General features: G+C 61.5%; 1 protein-coding gene across 1 annotated transcript; it reads right to left on the reverse strand.

The window, feature by feature from the left end:
- Positions 1–380: 380 nt before the first annotated feature.
- Positions 381–3,690, reverse strand: LOC141972842 (uncharacterized). Its single transcript, XM_074930879.1, has 4 exons — positions 3,673–3,690; positions 3,212–3,457; positions 2,013–2,612; positions 381–482 (listed from the first exon to the last, which is right to left on the reverse strand). The coding sequence occupies exons 2-4, from the start codon at positions 3,278–3,280 to the stop codon at positions 381–383; spliced, it is 771 nt and encodes a 256-aa protein (XP_074786980.1). The 5' UTR covers positions 3,281–3,457; positions 3,673–3,690.
- Positions 3,691–12,675: the final 8,985 nt, after the last annotated feature.

Genomic DNA, 12,675 nt, shown 5'->3' on the forward strand with positions numbered 1-12,675 from the left:
ACTGTCCCCCTCAGCCCCCACCTCCCCCACCGTCCCTCCCCAGTCGGAGCGTGGGACAGTCCACAAGCACCCCCCTCCTCTGCTGGGAAAGCCAGCAGGACCTCTGGGTGGGGGCACAGTGCCCCCGGTCTGCCCAGTGACCCTACTGGGACCCTGGTGCTGGGGACAGGGGGTGGCCTGGGGCTTCCCCCAATGTCCCTGTATCACCCCCGGGTATCCTGGGACCTCTCTATGGAGACAGGGGGTGTCCTGGGGGTTCTCTGCTGTCCCTCTGTGCCCCGCATTGTTCCCAAGTACCCAGGACCTCTCTGTGGGGATGGGGGTTTGCTTGAGGGTCCCCCAGTGTCCCTCCCAGTGTCTCCCAGTCTCCTGGCACCCCTCTATGGGTCAGGGGGTGTCCTGGGTGTCTCCAGTGTCCTCATGTGTGTGGGGGGTGCAGCGTCGCCATGTGACTTGGAGGTCCCCACGTGTTCCTTGGACCCCTGTATGGGGATGGGGGGTGGCCTGGGGGTGCCCCACTGTCCCCGTGGCCCCTCCCAGTGTCCCGTGATGCCTCTATGGTGAACAAAGAGGGTGGCTTGGGGGTGCCCAGAGTGTCTGTGGATGTCCCCCAATTTCCCTATTTCCCTTTCCCAATACCTCCCAGTGCCCCCCAGTGAGCTTGGTAGGACCCCCTGGGGTGGGGGATACCGGGGTGTGACCTGGGTGCCCCTCGATGTCCACCAAGGGCCCTGGGTCCCCCTTCCTGGGCTGCCCCCCCCGGGGACCCCCTGTTAATACCTGCACCCGCGCGCTGTTAATAACCCAATGAACTCCCAGTGCCCCGCAGCCGCCCAGTGCCCCGCAGTGCAGCCCTGTCCCTCCGCGTCCTGGGGCTCTTGCACCCGCGCCGGGGCTCTGCACTTGTGCAAACGGGGCTTTGCACAAGCCCCGGGCGTTGCCCCCACGTTTGAACCGGACCCAGACATGGAACGTGCGTTTGTGCAAGCCTGAGCATCGCACAGGGCTTTGCACAAGCTCAAAACTTTGCACAGGCGTTTGTACAAGTCCCAAACGTTGCACGAGCCTTTCCCCAGGCCAAAGCTCGCACAAGCCTCTGAGAAGGGGAGGACTTGGCTTTCTGGGCCTTGGAAGCTCCCAGCATTTTTGTCCCCATTCCTTGTCCTCATCTTCCTTCTCCTCCCCATCCTCCTCCATCTTCCCCTAAAAGCTCGCACAAGCCTTTACACAAGCCCCAACCTTTGCACACCCACTGGTACAAGCCCCACCATTATCCGACCCTTTGCCCCCTCCCTGCCCAGGGGAGGGCAGGGCTCGGGGTGGGACCAGCTCCATTAAAACCAGCAGTTGCCAGTTCCCGGCCCCTCTCCCTCCAGCTCCCACTGACCCCCCCAGTGCCAGTGCCCCCCCGCCGTGCCCCTTCACTTCACCCCGCTCCGGCTCCCCCTTCGCCGCCGGCTCCAGCCCGCGGGTCTGCTCCTGCCTCGCCCTCAGGGAGTAGCTGGGGGCTTGGGGATTTGGCAATTTGGGGAGGGGGGAGTGTGGTCGGGGCCGTGGGAAGGGAGCCGGGGAGGAGGGGCCGTGCAGACCCCCGGGAGAAGAGGGAGGAGGGAAGGAGGCTCTAAAGGTCTCAAGTGTAACCCCTGCGAAGGGGAATCCAACCCCAAACTTCATCTGTTTGTTGCAGAGCGGAGCTGGAGCCAAGGGCTGACATCCCCCAACCCAGTGCTGCCCAGACGCTCACGGCCACGGGGTTTCTTGACACAACCTCACTTCTGGCAATTTATCTATTTATTTACAATAATATAATATTTCTCTGGGGTATTTAGGGACCCCCTCACGCGCCTCCGAGCTGGAGGAGCATCCCGGCGGAGCGGGGCAGAGGCTGCGCGGGCAGCGGGGACCCGGCTGCCGTTCAGCTGCTCCCGGGGCAGAGGCGGCGGCGCAGCACGTTCCCCGTCAGGAGCTCCCGGGGGTGCAGCAGCGCGTCGCCGGCAGATCCCCCGCGGTGCCCAGCGCTGGCGGACGCTGTGCCCGAGGGGTGGGCTCAGGGGCGCGAGCAGCGGGCGCTTGCGGATCTTCGTCTGGGGGCACTCGTAGGCGCTGCCCCGGCCCGAGGCTGGACGCGGCCCCGTCAGGAAGGAGTTCTTGGGCCGGGCTTGCTTGGCAGGCGCAGCGGAGCTCCCCGCCTTCTCCAGAGTCTTGTCTGCACGCAGAGTGGCACCGGGCTCTGCTCTGCCCTCGCAGTCTTCCTCCCGCTCTCTCCGCTCCTCGGCGTCGCTGGCGCTTCCCCGCTGGCTGCCGCTGTCGCCGTCAGCGCTGCTCTGCCTGCGCAGCCGGCGGAGCCCCAAGAGCAGGAAAAGGGCTTCGGCGGGGGCCCAGAGCCACCAGTGCCGGCCGGCAGCGAGGAGCACGCCTTCCGCAGCGAAGCAGCACCGCTCCTGCCTCCTCTGCGCCATCTTTGTCAGCAGGCTGGTCACCTCCTGCCTCAGCTGCTCCTGACGCTGCCGCAGGAGCTCTTGCATGTCCGCATCCTCCCGGTCACCCTCCCTCAGAGAGTATCGCGCGACGCTCAGCAGGGTCAGGATGCAGATGATGCCCACAGCCATGGTCTGCAGGAGGAGGAGGAGGGAGAGAAGGGGCTCAGTGGGGCTGGCTGGGAGGGAGATGGCGGCTGGGGCAGCAGGGGAGAACGTGCCGGGGCTGGGGCCGGCTGGGAGAGGGGCCGAGGGAGCTGGGAGGCACTAAGGGTGAGGGCGGTGAGCGCTGCAGGGACGGGGACATCTCCCCGCAGCCCCCGGGCACTGGCCGTGGCTGGCAGCCCCCGCAGCCCTGCGCCCAGCCCCGAGGGCGGCACCTGCCCTGCCCCAGGCGCTCCCCGCAGCGGCTGCGCCCTCGCCCCCGCTGGAGAAACCCCCCTCGGGGGCCAGAGCTTCTGCCCCGGCCCTCGGCCGGCCCAGCCTTCCCCCCGCCGCCCTCACTCACCGCTGGCCTGAGCCAGACTGCAGCGGGTGCTGCCGCCTGGCACCCCGGTGACACCCTCGGGGACTTCTCCTCTGTGACGTCACAGGCGCCAGAGCCCCACGGGGACACCCGCCGCTTGGGCCACGGCCACTGCCCCTGGCTCTGCAGCCCCTGCAGCAGGCACAGCACAACCCCCCTGGCAGGACAGAGCTCCCGGGTCACTCAACCTCCCCAGGCAGCAGCTCACCTTGAAAATCTCTTGTTCCAAGTTCTCCTTCCCAGACATCGTCTCCAGGCAGTCGCAGTAGAACTCCATTTGTACTGTCTTGCCTTCAGTGAGGAGCACCCCAGTGTCCCTCAGGACATCTCCCCCTTCCCCAGGCAGTAAGACAGGAGGGACATGGTGCCCTGGATGCAGCCCTCCGCTTGCTGCCGGGACACCGAGGCGGCTGCGGCCACCTTGGAGTATTGAGGGGCTCCAGCTCCTTGTTGCCTGAAAAAAAACACGAGAGGGACGGAGACGTTCAGCCAGTGGCCCTTCCACGGGCGCTTCCCTAGGCGAAACAATCGTTGCCTCGCCCAGAAAGACAAAACCCCCAAATTTTTGGCTCTGCTCCGTAGAGGGGGAGTCGCTTCCGAGGAGTTCTCAGCCCCAGGGAAGGGACACGATGACCGCGGAGCCAACTGGGGCTTAATCCGCCCTCTTACCGGGTAGGTAGGCCTTGCTGTCCGTCAAGCTGCGGACCAGGACGGGGTTTCTGGCCAGGCGAAAGACCTGTGGATAGTCACGGCCTCCTCTGCAACCTGGATCTGTCTGGAGACGGCGTCGAAGCAGCCGAGGAGGGCGGGAATTCGGACACCCTGGAACAGAAGAGAAGGAAGGACCGAAGGGTGAGGACGGGAGAGGGAAGAGCTGGAGCTGGCCCTGAGCAGGGATGGTGCTTTGGGATGGATCCTGCCCGCTCCCGCTTGGGGAAGAGACGCTGAGTCCTCCCCCTCTGAAGAAGTTCTTAGCCTGCTTCTTGTATAGTCCCGACCCAAGGCTGGCTTAAAACCCAGCCAAGCTAATCCTATGGAGGCAGTTTTAACAAAGGAGGAGGACTTGACTAAACACAGCAGCAGGGCAGCACCAGGGCGGCCCTGCCTTGCCCAGGGAGCTCCACGGCCCCGCCTGAGCCCCGGGCTCGGGATCCCGGCTCCCCCCATGGCCCAGCCCCACCAGCAGCACCAGCTGCAGCAGCACCCGGGAGCCTTTGGGGACAAGTTCTTCCTGGCGCTGTCACACGTGCGCGTGCAGCTCTAACAGCTGCTCTCCTTCACCTTCCAGGGAGCTGGAATTGCTCTTGCAGCCAACTTGAACATTAAAACTATTCTCACCAGCCAAGCATTTTTCTCCAAGGACAGAAAACTACTGCTCGGGAATCCTACGCTTCTCCCTCCAAATCGCACTCCTGCAAGGGAGGAATTGAGTTAAGAGCAGGCTTTTTTCCTGGCAGCTTCTCGGCTTTTCCAGAGAAAGACGGTGGCAGGCTTGGGAGTTTTTTGGAAAGCCGAGACTGAATTTACAGCATCCCAGTTAGATTTTCCAGTACACTGATCCATCACAGAGGCATGGCTAGGGAGGCTTTTTTTTTCTTCTTTTAAAGAAATAGTTCAAATTAATCAGACCTAGTCCTAAGCGAGCGCAGGAAAGGCTCTTGCCTTTACAATCATTTCTTCCAGGTCTCCCGATTACGCTTCCCTCTGTTGCTGCCCAGTTCCAGACAGCTGATGCTTTGGGCCATTAGTTTCAGGGAGACAAAGTTTGTTTTCTGCCCGTTGTTGTCTTCCGTGTACTTGACGTTTCTCAGCATGACGCAGCGGTGCTGCTGCGTTCAGTGCTGACCTTCTCACCTGCCCGTGCTCTGCACTGGGTTTCTGTGCGGCTCCAAATCCGGGCTGCGGTGACAGAAACTCCCAGCGAGTGTCTCCAGTTTGGAAAACTTGCCTTCTGTCCTTGTCAGTGAGGCTTGAAACTGCCCCCGCTGGCTGAGCAACCCAACCCGTCCTGGAGGGTACTGAAGGAGGCTGCGGGCTCGCAAGTCTTTACACTCGAGTCTCCTGGCTGTCTTCATCGGCAAACAGTTTAAATCCAGGGAAGCCGCAGGCGGCAGAGAATTCCCGCTGCGAATGAACCCTTTCCTCGGCCCCACAAAACTCACGGGACCGCAGGTGCCCGCGGCCTCGGCCAGGGGCCAGGGGCGGGGCCCTCCCCTCAGAACTTTCCCGCCTCTCCGCCGAGAGCGGCGCTGGGATTGGGCAGGGCACGCCCAGCGCCGATTGGCGGCGCTTCCCGCCGCAGCAGCCGATTGGCTGTCGCTCTGCCGGCCGGGGCGGGCTCTGGGCTGGACTGGCAGGAGCGCCCCGGCAGTGGGGGGGCGGTTGTCATGGCGGCGGCCCAGGCCCGGCCCTGCCGCGGCCTGCGCTGTCAGGCGATGGCTCGGGCGGCTCCGGGCCTGCCCTCACAGCCCGCCCCGCCAGGTCGCTCGGGGTAGCGTCAGGAAAACTCCCTGCCCAAAGGTTCTGCCGGCCAGGCTCGGCAGTAGCAGTGCCTTGGTGGCTGGCTGGCTCTGCTCACAGCCGGGGCCGGGGTGCTGAGGGCCGGGAAGCGCAGGCGGGGGTGCTGCTTGTGCTGAGGGAAAACAAAGCAAGGGAGAGCCCGGCCCCAAAAAGCAGGGCCGTGCTTCCGCAATGGCTAACGGCAACGCAGCCTGCTTACAAGCACAAACGCTGCCTGAGGCTGGCATCAGGCTTCAGAGCACAGAGAGACGGCTCTGGACCCTCACACCACTCCCCCAAAGGAGGCTTTGGGCCCTAGAAATGAGGGTTGGCACCCTAGAAAGGAGGCTTTAAATCCTCAGAAACAATGAACCCTTGCGCCCTAAAAATTAATGTTCGCACCCTAGAAATGAAGCTTTAAATGCTCAGAAACAATGAACCCTTGCACCCTAAAAATTAGGGTTTTGACTCTAGAAATGAGGCTTTAAATGTTCACAAATAATCAGCGCTTCAGCCCTAAATGTTACGGTTTGGACCCTAGAAATGAGGCTGTAATTCCTCAGAAACAATGAACCCTTGGGCCCTACAATGAGGCTTGCAGCCCTTCAAATGAAGCTTGAGTCCCGAAATTGAGGCCTTGAACAATAAAGATGAGGCTTTGAGACCCAAAAATGAGGTTTTGTTCCCTGAAGTGGGTTTTGAGGATTAAATCAAGGATTTGTGCCCTAGAATTGGTGCTTTGGTCTTGAAAGAGAAGACTTTGGAAACCAAAAATGATGCTTTTGGCCATGAACAGAGGCTTGGGACTCTCTAAATGTAGATTTTGACTGTGAAGAAGTGGCTTTGTCCCTACAAATGAGAGTTTAGAGCCTTACAATGAAGCTTTGGGCCTTTAAAATAAGAATCCAAAAATAAGACTTTGAGCTGTAGAAGAGGGGTTTGAACTGCAGGAATGAGAATTTGGACCCTGAGGTTGAAGCTTTGAGCCCTATAAATGAAGGCCTGGAAACCAGACTGAGGCGTGTCCGGTCTCTGAAGTGACCTTTAGTGTCTTCACGTGAGGTTCGGACACTAAAACTGAGGCTTTGGCAATGAAAACTGAGGCTTTGCCACTGAAGAATAAGCATCAGACGCAATTTTCAGATGCCCCTGATCAGGAGAGTGATGGAGGCGAGTGTGTCAGTGCCCGTGTTTCTTCTGTCTAGCAAGGAAGAAAATGTGTGTAAAAAAATAAAAAATCTTTTCCCCACAGCAGCAACTTTTCTTCTTTTTAGCATTGTTTAGGCAGCAATAAACCAGCATGCAGTGAAGAAATAATTAATTAAAGAAATGAGTCACAGGTCCCGGCCCCTCCTGGTTGTCACAGGGGCTGTTCTTCACACTCCCTTGCCTTACCCACTGCCCCTTCTTCCACCTCCCCCCACCCTTTGACAGATCTCTCTTCTAATTTTCCTTGGGGTGATTTCCCTGGAATTCCTCACCAGGGCATGCAGACACGTGTTAGGGCGAGTGGATCCTGGTGGGAATTACAGCTGCTGTTTGCAGATCGCGCTGCGGACCCCTGCTGGGGCAGCGGCCACCAAAGGCCACCCCCACCCCGGAGAGGGAGCAGCTCTTGTCCGTGGGAGCGAGCTGGGCGCTCCTCACGCCCCCCCAGCCCGGCACACGGGCTCCTCTCCCCGCTCTGTCCCCTCTGTCCTCTCTTTCCCTCTTCCGTCCTTCCCTTTCTGCAGCCCTCGCTTCTCCTCTGTCTCTTCCCCCCTATCACCCCCTCTCTGTCCCTGCTCAGAAACTTCCTTCACCCCCCCGCTACCGCGTTCTCCCAACACCAGAGCGAAATGCGGGAAGAATTTCTTCACCGTGAGGGCTGTCGGGCACGGGGACAGGCTGCCCAGGGAGGTGGTGGCGTCCCCAGCCCTGGGGGTATTTAGAAGACGTGCAGACGTGGCGCTCAGGACGCGGTTTGGGGGCGGGGCTCGCCAGTGGTGGGTTCACGGCCAGGTTCGGTGACATTAAAGGTTTTTTTGAACCGGAATTCTTCTGATTCACCAATTCTATTCATTCTCTATTGCTGTCTTGCACCCAGTAAGGGAACGCTACTGCTGGTAACTAAAGGGATTTATTTTTATTTTGAGAAGGCAAAATTGCTCCTTGGTGTTGTGGTTTAACCCCATTTGGCAACAAATCACCTTCCCCCCCAGCAGGATGGGGGAAGAGAATTGGAAGGGTGGTTGGAGATAAGAACAGTTTAATAACTGAACTAAAGTAACAAGAAGAATAATAATTTCTCATGACAAAAATTAGCAGAGAGACGGAAATGAAACTTAAGAGGGACAAGTGATGGCAATGAAACCAACTGCTGACAACCAACCAACCAGTGCCCAGTCAAAACCAGCCCAGCTCCCCAGTACAGGAGAGGATTTTGGTGCTGGGACAAATGGTGACGTGCCAGCTTGGTGTGCGGGTGCCTTTTTGTGCCCTGAGACACCTCAGGAGGGGCAGGATGGGCTAAAGCTTCCCTCCTCCTCCTCCTCTTTGGGCTTTGTGGTCATTCGGGACACCCTGGGTGTGGGGCCCTGGGGGCAGCAGCAGAGGGACACTGCTTGGGGGAGTCCCCACGGGAAGGACACCATAGGACTGGGCTTGTTGCTCCAGCTTGATTTAAAAAAAAGATTTATTGAAGTACAGCTGTTTCCCCAAGACCTGCACGTCTCCAAGGCTCATCAGGCGCAGCAGCACAGCGACCGCAGGCTCCATCCTGACCTTGGCTTCTGCTTTAGAACTGTCAGGATGAGGACGGTCTGAGCTGCCAGGGACCTGATCGAGAACTCAGCGTCTTTGCCCAAGGACTGGAGGGCTGCAAGAGAAGGAAACAGAGCAGAGGTGAACCCCCCCTGCCCGCAGAGAGCCCAGGATCCCAGGCTTCGTCCCCTGCTCCAGCAGCCCGCGCCAGCACAGCACTGCCCCTACTCACTGTGGCAGATGTCCCACAGCTTTTCCAGCCTGAGGATCCTCTGGTGCCGCGCAGCAAGACCTGGGGCACAGAGCTAATGTCAGAACTCTGCTCCCCCTGGGCAGGGCTGTCCCCCGGCAAGGACAGCACCCGAGGGCTCTGGGACCCATCAAGGCCCCCAGCGAGCCCACCAGTGGGGACTGGGGCTGGGTGGCCCGAAATGGGTCCGGGGACTCACCAATGAACCTGACGGCCGCCTCCCGCACGGTGGCCTGAGGGTTCTCCACGTAGGGCAGGCTCTGGCGCAGATACTCGTCCACGCTGTTCCTCTTGTGCGTTATCTGAGGGAGCACAAGGGCACGGGGCTGGTACGGACCCTCCGCAGCCGTCCGGACCAGTCCCTCCCGCCAGCACCCCCGCTCCCTCCCAGTGAGTCCCGTCTCCCAGCCGGGAGCCCCGTGGGGCTGGGGGCCAGAGAGAGCCGCAGGCAGAGGGGGCTGGGGGTGCCGAGACCCCTCCATCCCGCTGCCAGGGCCCAGCTGGGCCGGGCTCTCCTGGAGAAGAGCCCCTGGGGGCTGCGTGCTGGAGGGCAGGGAAGGAGGCTGCAGCTGGAGCAGCGGGGCTGGGTCAGGGCGGCGATGCAGAGCGGCACAGCCCCCCCAGGCACGGCTGCAGCCCCCGTCCAGCCCGGCCCGGGGGTTTGGGGGGTGTCCTCACCAAGCACTCTCTGATCTGGTGTGCCTGCTCTGTCTCAGCCAGGAAGCTGAGCCTCCTCCAGCCCAGGAACTCTGCAGAGGCACGGAGGGTGTCCCAGGAAGCCTGTGGAGAAGCAGAGGCTGGGAGATGGCACCAGAGCCCAGAGAAGGAGAGCTGGCATCCTCCTGCTCTGGGCCTGGCACAGCCCTGGGGGACAGGGATGGGGACTCAAAGCTCACAAAGCCCGTTGGGGACTCGTGTGCTTGGTGGCCACAGGCTGCTGCTGAGCAGGGAAATGTCTGTGCCCAGTTCCCCAGCCCTGATGGTGTTGGGGCTGCAGGGACCCTTCCTCTGGGCTGGGGGGCCCCCACCTCTCCCTCCAGCTCTGCAGCAGGGGGAAAGGAGGCCGGTGGAGGTGGGACCAGCACAGCGAGACCCTGCAGTGACACACATTCCCCTTGTCCCTCATGCCCAGGCCACCCCCATGGTGTCAGCACGCCCCTCCCCGCGACACCAGTCACTAATCACTGCACCTTGGCCACACTCTCGATCTGCTCGTTGGTGTGGAAGAACAGCGGCAGCACCACACCCTGCACTTTCTCCACCATTTTTTTGGTGTTTCTCCCCACCACGGTCTTCATCACGTCTTTGAAGAGGCTGATGGAGAGCTCCCGCACCCGGCTGCACTCCTGGAAGGGAGGAGGACAGAGGCAGCTCAGCACCAGCTGCTCCTCGCCCACGGGGAGCAGGGGCGTTAGCGTGGCCGGCGGAGAGGAGCTGCTCCGGGGTCGGATCCTGAACCAGGAGCCGTCGGCCAGTCCCGCAGCTGCGGCTCAACGGCCCCGGAGCCCTGAAAGGCCGCGGAAGAGGAGCGGGGAGGGGAAGAGCCTGGAAAGGCCATGGAAGGAGAGTGGGAAGCACCCTGAATGGCCACACAAGAGGAGCCAGGGGGGCACCCCTGCCCAAATGCTGTCCGCAGGGCTGGGGCTGAAGGTCCTTCACCCATCGCCTCAGCTCCAGCTGCCGCCTTACATCATCGAAGAGGAGCAGGAGCTTCTCTGCCAGCCTCAGAGCAATGAGGTTGGCCTCTTCCCTCTTCATGTGATGAATCACGTTGGTAAAGAGCATCAGGGCCTTCACCCTGACATCAGCGTTGGCTGCCAGCAAGTTCTCCACGATGTCGGGCAGCAGCACCAGCATTTTCCTTGCCTGTACGGAAATACACCGGTCACCTTCTTGTGAAGCAGTGAAAGACCCCCCCAGGCACCCCCAGCCCCTCCAGAGCAGGGAGGGTGCTTGGAGCCGTCACCCCACATCCTCCCGGACGGGGCCAAGCCAACGCATCCCACAGGCCCCAACTACCAGCATGGCTCCCCTTGCTGACCCCCCGCTCACCAGTTCAGGTGTTTTTGAGAGTGTTACAAGGCCTGTGAGCACCAGCGAGAGCATCACCGGGCTGGGACGCCTCAGGAACCTCTGGGCATTGTAGAGGGCAGCAAAATCCTTGTCGTCAATGTCATCTCTGGTCAGCAGCTAAAATGGAGACAGTGGTGAGAAACCAGCAGAGCTGCAGGGCTCCCTCCCCTACACTGGCACAGCCCGTGGCAAGTGTCTCCTTTCCCCTTGAAGCCACCTCCGAGTCCCCACATCTCTGTCCCAGGGCCAGAGCTGGGCAGGGGAATGCAGGCAGGGGGGAAGGCAGAGCACTGCCTGTGCCGGGACAGGCTTGGTCGGGCCAAACCAGCATCAGGTGGGCCCGAGCGTGTGGCACAGGGGTCTGGGAGGAGGAGGAGGTGGAGGAGGAGGAAGGCAGAGCGCTGGGGCTGGGTGTGGGTCACTCACATCCAAGGGGTAGATGCAGGCGTCCTCCGTGGCAGAGCTGAACACCCTGCGCAGCCGCCGGTCCTGCAGCACGTCGACCAGCTGCAACAAGACGCTCCACAAAGCCCAGCGCACGGAGATCAGCACCTCCCACATGGCCATGGCCGCCCTGCGGAGCCAGAGCCAACTCGCTCAGCAGAGCTGCCTCGGCTCCTCCGGAGCCCGGCCCTGCCCACCCCCTCATTTCGGGGTGCCCGCGGAGGCAGAGGGGGGTGAGGTTCTGTTCCCGTGGGGCAGGGGCTCTGCTTGGGCCGGCTCTGGCTGCAGGGGGAAGCGTGGTGGGATGGAGAGCCCTGCCCCTCGGGGATAGATATCCTGCAGTTTTCCGTGGGTCTGGCAGCCGGAGAGTCTCTGGGCCACTCTCCCCCTGGGGAACGAGCCCTCAAGGCTCTCGGGGCCGGTACCTGTCACACGTTGGAGAGATCCTCAAGAGGCTCCTGACCGTCTCCCTGGGGCTCCAGTCTGTCAACACCAGCAGCAGTGAGTCCAGGCTCTTGCGGGCTGGCTCCGTGCGGACGTGCTCCACATATTTGTGGATGTATCTCATGATTTCTAGCACCTGGAGGGGACATGGGTAAGGATGGTGCTGCCGTTCCCACCCCTCCCTGCTGCCTTGAAATGGTTTGGGGTGCCTGAGAGAGCCGGGTTAGGGCAGGAGGGAAGAACAAGGCTTGACACGTCTTGACACAGGAGGACGGTCCAGCCACGGGGCACTTACATCCGTCAGCCAGGACGCGGGGTCCCTCACGGCCATGTACACGACATCTATGCCCTTCTGCCTGTCCTGGACATCGTCTGACGTCAAGGCCTCGATGGCCACGAGGAGAATGTCCGTCCTCTGAGAAGGCCGGAGGTATTTGCCAAACACCTACGGGAAGAGGGATGGGGGGAAGACGTGTCACTCTGAGCACGCCGACGGTGCTGCACGGCTGATCAGCTCAACCGTCCCTGGGTCCCTTTGCTCGCACAAGCTGATGCCACGGACAAGGGTCCCTGCGAGGGGGGAGCTCATTACCTTTGTCATGTCGCTGCTGTCAAGCCAAGAAAGCAACGAGGTGCTCTCAGAATCGCACCCTGGTTGGAGCTCTGTGAGCTCTGGCTCCTCCTCCGGCAGTGTCTCGCCTACAGGGAAACAGGGAAGAGTCGGTGGGACACGCCACCCTCGCCAACGAGCCTCCCGGGCGGCGAAGAGCTTTAAATGGCCCCACGCCGAGGGAACGGGGTCCCGGCATCGAGCCCGCCCCGGGGAGCCGTCTACTCACCCATCTGCAGGGGCTGGACCATGGACACCTCGTGGGGCTCTGGAGGAGAGCTGCTCTCCTGGGGAGCCTCCACCTCCTCCCAAACCACCCTGGGGCTGCTGGGGGGTCTCTCTGCCATCTTCAAAAATGGAGGGAAGTGGTTGAGGGACCGGGGGGGGTTCAGCTTAAACGCCGGGGGCGGTGGGGAAAGACAGGCTGTGCTCAGGCGTCTCCTCGCTGCGCTCCTGCCCTGTCCCTTCCCCGACTTGTCAGACCCTGCGGGGCTGCGCTGCTCAGATACGGTGCCGGGGGTGACACGGAGCGATGTCACAAAGGGGTCACATTGTGACGCGTCACCCAGGCCGGGCGGGACAGGGGTTCCCCTGCGGGGGATGGGGACCA

Source organism: Athene noctua, chromosome 36, assembly GCF_965140245.1.
Source record: "Athene noctua chromosome 36, bAthNoc1.hap1.1, whole genome shotgun sequence".
In the NCBI taxonomy this organism is placed as follows: Eukaryota; Metazoa; Chordata; class Aves; order Strigiformes; family Strigidae; genus Athene; species Athene noctua.

What these genes read in the sequence shown, in the direction of transcription:
- LOC141972842 (XM_074930879.1), bottom strand. Translation starts at nt 3,280, where the DNA reads ATGGAGTTCTACTGCGACTGCCTGGAGACGATGTCTGGGAAGGAGAAC. An exon ending in TGGAACAAGAGATTTTCAAG is followed by an intron (nt 2,613 to 3,211) that starts GTGAGCTGCTGC and finishes CTCCTCCTGCAG; the next exon opens with ACCATGGCTGTGGGCATCAT. An exon ending in ACAGCGTCCGCCAGCGCTGG is followed by an intron (nt 483 to 2,012) that starts GCACCGCGGGGG and finishes ATCCCCATACAG; the next exon opens with GGGTCCAAGGAACACGTGGG.